The sequence below is a fragment of the Rhodamnia argentea genome, chromosome 10 (assembly GCF_020921035.1).
Source record: "Rhodamnia argentea isolate NSW1041297 chromosome 10, ASM2092103v1, whole genome shotgun sequence".
NCBI lineage: Eukaryota > Viridiplantae > Streptophyta > Magnoliopsida > Myrtales > Myrtaceae > Rhodamnia > Rhodamnia argentea.
In genome coordinates, this window is record NC_063159.1 from 18,773,246 (window position 1) to 18,783,129 (window position 9,884).

Consider the following 9,884-nt stretch of genomic DNA (forward strand, 5'->3'; position numbering starts at 1 on the left):
TGGTCCTTTCCCCCGAGTGATTTGCCTATCCAATGTCAATCAAATTCACCTTGATTTCAGATAGCACATCGAAACTTGTAAGGCTTAAAAAAATCTTTTGGGCATGAGATTGGATTACATTGGCTTGATGCAATAGAGCCGAGTTTACGGACTGGTTGCAACTGGTGAATACTGCCAGCTTATCAGGGATCACACAGCTAAGAACGGTCATTCAGGTCATTTCATCATAATCCGATTAGTATTGTTCGTTTCATTTCTGTCATAATTCGGTCAGTAATTCCTTGAACTTCCAGAATTCTAAGGACTCTCGCGTTGGATAGCACTATAAGATGTACCCGCCCTTCCAGTTTCTCGAATTTGAGTTGAATTTTCCTGCGCTTTGACACGCAAGAACATGTACGCAGGCAAACTAATTGCAATTCGCAAGTACTAGACGGCAAAACGGAAGGAATCAACAGCAAAGCTTTTCGATTTTGCTTGCTCTTGTATAGTTCATGTCACTTGCTGAAAAGCCAATTTTATTGCTAAAAGTACCATGCTATTGCTGATTTGCACTCCGAATACAGAGAACCACAACTATCATTGCAAATCTATAGCTCAGATCGAAGTTGATGCGGCTTTCACTAATGGAAAACAAGGGCTCCACCATTTAAGGACATGGGCAAACCATTAACACGGAAGTAGAAAAGAGAAACGCAATTCTTACTACAAATGCAGATCAAATAAGCCCTGCACGAGCGGAAGTTCTCAAAAATTGTCCCGTGACAGGGATGTTTCTTTGTATTCGAGACATTATTTTCCCCTCAGATTTTACAAAGTGAAATGGCTCTCATGCCGGAGTACGCCACCTGCCAACAATTCTGGCTTATTGGTTAATAAGATTCCTAATGACGTACGGAAGAATTCCTCCATGGTTGAAATACGCCAGCTCCACCTGAAATATAATCAAGTTTTGAAGCTTCAACCGCCCAGTAGTAGTTTCGGAAATTCTCTATTTCAAAATTGCTAGGTAAGTACCTAGACAGGCTACGTAGCTCTGATACAAAATATAGTCAAGACACTACCTCTTAATATATATTTTTTTGTAATTGTTGGCCAAAGTACTACTACCTCTCAGGTATGACGGGAACATATAAAGGAGATGAAGCGGGAAGTACCTCAGTATCGAAGCGGGCAGTGCAGGTGAAAGATTTGCCCGTGTCAGTTGTGACAGTCACGTCTTGGCCAGGCCTAATCTCAGTAATATTGCTTGGAAGGTCAATGGTGTAACGCTCGTGACCAGTCAATCCTAATGTGTCAGCGTCCTCACCAGCCTTGAAGCAGAGTGGAACGATACCCATACCCACCAAATTACTCCGGTGAATTCTCTCGAAACTTTTTGCAATCACTGCTTTGACTCCCTGTTGCATATTAAAATAACCCTTGATTATAAGACAGTGACAGTGGAAAAATGAAATGGACTAGTTACACTGCAAGTAACCTCACCAGTAGCATGGGCCCTTTGGCTGCCCAATCTCGGGAGCTTCCACTACCGTACTCTGCTCCAGCCAGAACAATGGTATCATGTCCAGCAGCTTTGTATTTCTAAAATTACACCAGATAAGACAGGTTTAGAGATTCTCATTATTCTGAGAATAGAACTGCCCACTAAAAATATTTTGACCAATTGCGAGATATATATGTTCACTTGATTGTTATTCACACTTGCACTTCAAAAACCTATTCTACCAGCAACAATCAAAACCGCAGCAGCACAGCATCTTCTTTTCACTACAGATGTCACAAAATATCTGATCACGATAAGAAGCAAAAATACCAATTCATGGGAATGACACATACAAGCATTACCATTTCATTTCAGGGAAAATACCAAAAAATTATCTTCTTTCTCACCCAACGACCACTTACACACCTCTATTTCTTCAAATACCCAACACATATCTCACTGAGTTTTACCTTTGCAGATCACTATGCATGTTCACATCAATTATTTCTGTGTCCCTTTTTAGGACATGCCAATTTCTTTCCAAATATGCTCATCCCCAATTCCTAAATTCTTACAGCCACCTTAAATACTCAACCAACTGAAAACTAAACCACCCAGATCCTAAAATGAGTTTGCAAGAAGAGGCAATTTGTCTTTCCATTGTAGGGTTTTGCTTAAAGGTATGTGAATGGTATTTGCAAAAACAGAGATAAGTAAGGTGGCCATTGGATCACAAAAGAGATGTGCTTTTGGTATTGTCCCTTTCATTTAAATAGCAACACTCACAAGCAAATAGTCAATCTTATTTTAAAATAGTTTGAAATAAGCGCAAGCAAATGAAGGAAATAAAAGATTACAAAGCATAAAGAACTCCCAGAAACTTACCATTGCTGCGTCAAACACGTAAAGCTTCTCTCCTGTAGGGATGTGAACTGTCCTGGGACCCACTTCTCCATTCAAAAGCTTATTAACAATACGAATATTGGCAAAAGTTCCCCTTGCCATCACTTCATCATTTCCACGTCGACTTCCATATGAGTTGAAGTCTTTGCGGTCCACCCCACGCTCAAGTAGATATTTAGCTGCAGGACTGTCCTTGTGGATGCTTCCTGCTGGGGAAATATGGTCAGTCGTAATACTATCACCAAAGTTCAACAAGCAGTATGCCTCTTTCACTCCATGGGCTCCAGGAGGATCCATGGTCATGTCCTTAAAGTATGGAGGCTCATGAATGTAGGTAGAGTTGGGGTCCCATTTGTACATGGTTGTAGCAGGAACAGAGAGCTGGTTCCACATGGGATTGCCCTTTGTGATAGCTTCATAAGTGCTTTTGAACATTTCCGGCAAAACACTCGATTGGACAACCTGAAAACAAGGGAAACCTAAGTTAAACTCAAACAAACCCCAACATAACTTGCTATCTCCAAATTATAATACATTGTCTACCTGTGCAATTTCCTCTGTGGATGGCCAGATATCTTTGAAGTAAACACTCTTGCCATCCTTCCCTGTTCCAATTGGCTCTTTATCGAAGTCAATATCAACCTGGCATCAAGATATAAAAAAAGATGCTGAGCGGTGCACAAATATCCCTAAGAAGATGACACAATGACCACTCAAAAGAATTGTAACTAGGATCAGTGGCTACCTAAGAAGAAAATCGATGTGCCTGGTAGCATCCACTCTAAAACTTATAATAATGAAAACAGAATTTGCACGGGTGTTGACACTACCAAACTCAGCAAGAGATCTCCGAACTGAAAAACCATATGAAAAGAGGACGTCCCCTTGCTTTTATATGAGCAAAGACAAAAAATACTTTTAAGTTATAACTTACATACTGTGAACAGTTTTCCCTATTTTTATTTGTAAACTGTTTGCAAAATATTAGACGTGGGAATGTTTCCTTTCTCAAATCAAAACAGAGAATGTCATAACCTAAAAACTTATTATTCATTACATTTATCAATTTAATAATTTTACACGTTGCCATCAATCAACATTACATACCGTGCCAGCGAGAGCATAGGCAACAACTAAAGGAGGTGAAGCTAGATAATTAGCTCTAGTCAACGGGTGAACACGCCCTTCAAAGTTCCGATTTCCAGAGAGTACGGCAGCAGCAATGATATCTGCGTGACAGTTAAACCCATATTAGAGAATCTAATCAATGATGTCCAGAAGCGGTTGCTTATGTAACTGCTTAAACAAATGAATCTCAACACTCAGGTAGCATGACATCTCCATGCAAGAGAACATTTAACGGTACCGTTTTCTGAGATGGCAGAGCCAACTGATTCATCCAAGTCCCCAGAATTTCCAATACAAGTAGTACATCCATATCCAACAATGTTGAATCCCTGCTCATTCAAGTATTTCTGCAGTCCACTGCATTAACATCAAAGATAAAGTTATCAGGTTGCCTCCTCATTGCCAACATAAAGATATTCTACAAAACTATGCTAACTTATCCCAAAATTGTACCTTTTAAGTAGATACTTAGTGACAACGCCGGAGCCAGGTGCAAGACTTGTTTTGATCCATGGCTTCACCTGGTGTCAAAATTCCGGTCACCCACAAAAAGCATCAATATAACAGTAAAAAGAAGCTTGATCCTGCGAAAAGTACAGAGTATAGAGATGCACAGTGATTATAATCACAGCGAACCTGTAATCCAAGTTCACAAGCCTTTTTCGCTACTAGAGCAGCTCCGAGCATGACGCTGGGATTCGATGTGTTGGTGCAGCTAGTAATGGCAGCAATCACAACACTCCCATGCTTGAGTTCAGCTGGCTGTCCATGGAATGAAAATTTTGTCACTTTGTCTTGTGATTCTTTGGGTACAGCAAAACCCTGCATTACCAACAAAGCAAACCAATATTACATTAGTCTATGTATTCCCTCCCAAGCTTCACAAATAAGCAAATGTAATATTATATCCTATTTATTCTCACCCAGCTTTACAAACATTCCAAAATGATTTTGCATCAGTTTAATATTCTGCAGGATAACAACTTAGGCAAGCTGTAAACTGAAAAAATAATGCCTCCCCAGGATAAGTGAATTAGGAAGAAGAGCCTATTGCCTATATCTACAAAATCTAGTGTGGACGAAATGACAATGGGTTTCTTATCAAGATGTCACAGGACGTCAATGAATAAGATTAAAATGACTGCGCTCAAACAAAGATAGTAGATTCTACTTCATAAGAAAAGAGAAAAATGCAACAGGAACTACGAAGCAAATCTCTAACTTAGTCTGATAGCAAGAATTTCTTTTCCCGCATGTTGTACCATTGCGGCAGCTGTCTATTTCAATGATCCGGTCAAGGCAAATTTAGAAGAAAGAACTAGTATGACCTTGCCTCCAAATGATTATGAAATCAAAAATAGCTGTTCATTAAGGAAACTAACCTTGAAGCCAACTTTGTTATCAAGACAAGAATGCCAATCAGCCTTCATATCTTTCAAAGGAACCCGATCATGAGGTCTAGCAAGAAAAGGCGACAAAATTAAGGATGTTATGCACTGAAACTAAATGTGGATTACAGATTGAAAACACTAAACACCATGCAAATGGCATGAATTTGTGGAACCAAGATATGGGGGACCCTCCGCAGGAAACTTATACCTCTTAGGTCCTGAGATACAAGGTTCAACATCCACGAGATTCAGCTCCAGGTAAGATGAGTAAACTCGTTCTTGTTGAGGCTGCAATAGGGAAAAGGAAGTAAGCAGATACTTCTAACAGTTTCTTACCAAGTGAAGTTGCAACTTCGTAGATTTACCTCATTATAATCAACAAACATCTTATTTTCACGTAAGTAGGCTTCAATCATCGCCACCTGGAGGGGCCATAAGAAATAATTAAGCACTGGTGATACTTTCAGGACACAAGCTTCAGTCAGTGAAGTCAATGACTCACAGTCTCATCACTTCTTCCGGTCAACTTCAGATACTGCAGAGTTACATGGTCAACGGGGAAGAATCCCATGGTTGCCCCGTACTCAGGAGACATGTTTGCGATGGTAGCCCTGTCAGCTAAGGATAGTTCTCCCATACCATCCCCTGCAAAGCAGATTCAATCTAAGACCATGTGTACAACTAGAGGAGAGTCATACCAAGCTAGGATGAAGCTATGGAAATTATCAAGTTACCATAAAATTCAACGAATTTGCCAACAACTCCATGCTTCCTCAACATTTGTGTAACAGTTAGGACCAAGTCAGTTGCTGTGACACCATCACGCAACTTCCCAGATAATTTGAACCCAACAACACCAGGCAACACCATGCTCATGGGCTGTCAAAGGTAATCAAAATTATGCAAATCGTATTAGAAACAATTATTTCCTCAATGAATAAGAGAACTGGGGAAACCATAACCATAAACACATTACAATGGTTAGACCGATATACTGCATTGAATTCGACATAGATAGAACATTTAAATTTTACAAAAAGATAAGAAGAACCAGAATCAGAAAGAAAATTCTGGAAAAATCTCATAAAGTTTGCACAACAGTCTGGGAAAAGAAATCCTTTAAGTACTTGAGAGAAACTCGTGAGAAGATGGTAACTAAATGGCAAGTAAATCAATAATCAACTCTTGATAGTCACTACAAAGTAGCAAGTGGCACGTTCACACACATGACGGTCATCACCACAATTAAGAGGTTATAAGAGGAATGAACCATCACTACCACTCAATATCCTAATGCAGTTTTTTGACCAATATATATTTATAATGTAGCTTAGATTTCACTTTAAATGAAGCATTTCCAATGTCAGAAATCATGCATTTGCAGAGAATGAGATTACTTAGATCCATCAATAAATACCTGGCCAAGCATTGCTGCCTCAGCCTCGATACCTCCAACTCCCCAACCAGCAACTCCTAACCCATCAATCATGGTTGTATGGGAATCAGTTCCAACAACGCTATCAGGATAAAGTATGCCATCAGTGTTGAAAACCACCCTTCCCAGATATTCAAGGTTGACCTGAAATTTCAAGTTACCATCGTATTCAGGTTAGAAAATAAATAAATTCAAGACACTTCCATGACATCCTTGCATGCAAACAAATCAGTATGGGTCCACCTCAATCCAAACAAATGTCAAAAGAAATGTACAAACCAATGGCAAAGATTAGTTGAGCAGTACGACATCCACCTATATCTTTTTAGAGCCACCAGCATCATTTCCAGACTATCTATATTATGCTGATATCTTACATCAAGTATCCACAGATGTAATACAACAACGAAAAAAAAAAAAAGCATTCTTCACAGCTCTGAAAACGGAAAACTTATGAAAGATCAAACTAGAACTTCTTAAGACGTAGAGGCAGGCAACAAAGTAACAACTTGAAACATGAAAGTTCAAGAAGATCTAAAAAATTGATCTAGAAACTTTTAGAAATACATTGCACAATAAAACCTTAGGAATTCAATCCTAAATTGGTGTTCTCATTTTAAACATGCCACATGAATTATGACATATTGAAAGTAGAGGCCATGATGTTAAGAGCAAAATTTTAAACGAACTGTTTCCAAAAGGTTGGTGGCATAAGTTGGTCAGCGGCCCTATCATAGTCACCTAATACAACCTAATTCGCACTTTCTGCATTTATATACAGCAAATTCGACCAATGATGGAAATGCAGAGTGAAAAGATATAAGAAATGTATACTGTCAGTGTCTAGTAAAAGAAAGACTGTAAAGTACAGAACACATAATTAATGTCAAAATAACACGTGAGTACCGCCTATACAAATCACATACCTGATGCACAATACCAGAGCCAGGAGGAACAACAAGCATGTTGCGAAAAGCAGTGGACCCCCATTTCAGGAAAGCAAATCTCTCGTTGTTTCTCTGGAATTCACGCTCCATATTTACCTGAACAGCATTTTCTGACCTTGCGACATCAACTTGGACTGAATGATCAATGACGAGGTCCACAGGAACCTGCACAAAAAAAAAATAGTTAGCACACCATCCAGTAAGCAGAGATCGGCTCACAAGTTTAAAAGGTTTTCTTAAGCTAAATTCTTGGCATTGATGCTGGAAAAATAACTTAATGGGAGAATGAAAGAGATCGCACACACCAAGGGATTGATCTTATTTGAATCACTGCCAAGTTTGTTCATGGCATCACGCATGCATGCAAGATCCACGACTGCAGGCACGCCAGTAAAATCCTGGCAAAAGAAAATCCTTGTAAAGAACAATTAAATTATCGTGCAACAAGTAGATCAATCTTAAATCAAGGAGTACCTGCAAGAGAACACGAGCTGGCTTAAAAGGAATTTCAACTTGCTTTGGAGAAGTATTTTCCCAGTCAATAATTTTCTCGACATCCTCTTTTGTAACTTGGAAGTTGTCGCAATTACGGATAGCAGATTCGAGAAGGATTCTGATAGAGTATGGCAACTTGCCTGTGTTACCACAGGAACACAATGCAAGACACATCATCAGTCTTGCCACTCATAATAAATGGGTACTCAAAATGATTCCAAGTCACAAGACCAATATTTTCCAATTACATGTGAGATTGGGTTTTCTGGTCTAGCCAAGTCAATGGAAACTATGCAACCAAAATATCAGAAGGAAAAATAGAAGATAAAAACAATGGCTGGAAAAGCCAGAAAGGAGAATTATCATAGCCAGAAAGGAGAATTATCATAGACAAGTCTAAAACAGGATAGCAATGTAAACCAGCTACTAATTGTGCAGGTAAAAGCACGCTCAAGAATAATACCAATCCTCGGATCATTTAGAGCAGGAAGGCTGTAAAATTTTCCAAAATCGCCACCTCCTGCCTTTGGTAGAGTAGTTAAGATCCCCTTGAAAGGATTCTCCGAAGCTGCAAACAGGCAGAAGAACAGCAGAGTTACATCCCCACAACAAATAAAACTTTAGGACAATGTAGCAAGTTTAATTCCATGATGACAAGAAATAGTGATTAAAACTGACTGGTGTGAAAGCTCTATCACATGGAGTCTACACTGCTATTTCTTACACTTGGACCACCCTAAATATTCAGCTAATGAAAGCATATAAGAAGAACTATCAGCACCCACTAGCATTTTTCTAAGTAATGCAAGGGATTGGACACTTCTAAGCAGCTTTTCTTTTAGCATCATTGTTCCTTTGGGGAGATCAGATAGATGTTGCAAGCGTAAGGATCCAATGAGGTACTCTTTTAATTAAGACAACAGAGAGTCAACTTTGAGATCCACAGTCATGTTTTCCCTTTAATACTCTTCCTTCCCGGGCTAATCACCAAACTCAATGTCCGCTATGACCGTGACATGAGAACTGCTTCAAAGACATATCCAACAAATACAGCCAAAGGGACAGATACTTTTCACAGCATGATTTCCCAAAGAACAAACAAAATACCCGATATAGGCAGATAGTTAGATTCATTTTCGTCATCTACTCGGGAACAGCTCGGATAGTGAACGGTACTTTCGGACTCTCGCATAACTCACAAATCAATGACAATTTTAGCAGCTCCGTTCTCCACGGGAGACAGTGGCACAGATCGAACACGAACAAAATTTTGACCGACCAGCACGACACATAAGCTAAATCCAATATCAGCGGAGGTCCACAGAGAGTGAAGTTACCCATAGTGGCGAACTTCCTCTGAAGGCGCTCGATCACGGGAGCGACGGCTCTGATCTGAGGGCGAAGACTTGCGGGCGACCTCCACTCGACACCGTGGCTCCACCGCGGCACCGAGCACCGGAGAGATCGGACCGCGGAGGAGAAGCTGAGCGATCGACACTGATTGGCCGAAGGCAAGGGAGAGTGCGGGCTCTGAGCAGCCAAGGTCCTGGAGGCAGAGGAGAGAGAACCGCACAGGCGTGCCCTGGAAGCTCGAAGGAGCGAAGAAGCCGAAGCCGAGGCGCTCGTTATAAACATGACGACCCCCCGCGAAAATCACATAAATGATCACCCCAATAATTCCGTTTGGGATGAGATAAGGATCGTTGCAGTAGAGAGAGAGACTGGAGTCGGGTAGAGAGAGAAAGCCACCTCCAACCCCAGTGCAAAGACAAGCTAAATAGTAATGGAGGTGCAAATAGCGTTCACGGCTTCTTCTGCGTATATGATTTTAGAAAGAGAGAGAGAGATGCGCGTGGTGACCTAGAGCTGTGTGCCTCCCTTCTAGAAGAAGATGAGCCGAAGGCTCAGCCGAAAACGGTGAATCATTGCGGGGGTGCACATTCCCCTGCGCTTTTGATTTATTGCCTGCCTGTGCTGACCACCAATGGTGCGCCGCCACGTGGGACTGGCGAGAGCGTAACGCCCGCATCGAATCGAGGACGGAGAGGGTTGACTACCGTTGATTGCCCAAGGGGCTCCGCCGGCCGGGTGATCAGGAT

The 9,884-nt window shown here is 40.8% G+C and overlaps 1 protein-coding gene across 1 annotated transcript; it reads right to left on the minus strand.

The window, feature by feature from the left end:
- Window positions 1-597: 597 nt before the first annotated feature.
- On the minus strand, window positions 598-9,671 carry LOC115747607 (aconitate hydratase, cytoplasmic). Its single transcript, XM_030683822.2, has 20 exons — window positions 9,123-9,671; window positions 8,249-8,353; window positions 7,765-7,925; window positions 7,596-7,688; window positions 7,270-7,455; window positions 6,326-6,487; window positions 5,643-5,787; window positions 5,411-5,553; window positions 5,274-5,330; window positions 5,117-5,196; window positions 4,900-4,975; window positions 4,154-4,339; window positions 3,971-4,038; window positions 3,756-3,874; window positions 3,497-3,618; window positions 2,933-3,031; window positions 2,372-2,851; window positions 1,486-1,584; window positions 1,158-1,400; window positions 598-934 (listed from the first exon to the last, which is right to left on the minus strand). Exons 1-20 carry the CDS (start codon window positions 9,418-9,420, stop codon window positions 866-868), a joined length of 2,991 nt encoding a protein of 996 aa, XP_030539682.1. The 5' UTR covers window positions 9,421-9,671; the 3' UTR covers window positions 598-865.
- Between the last annotated feature and the right edge of the window lie 213 nt (window positions 9,672-9,884).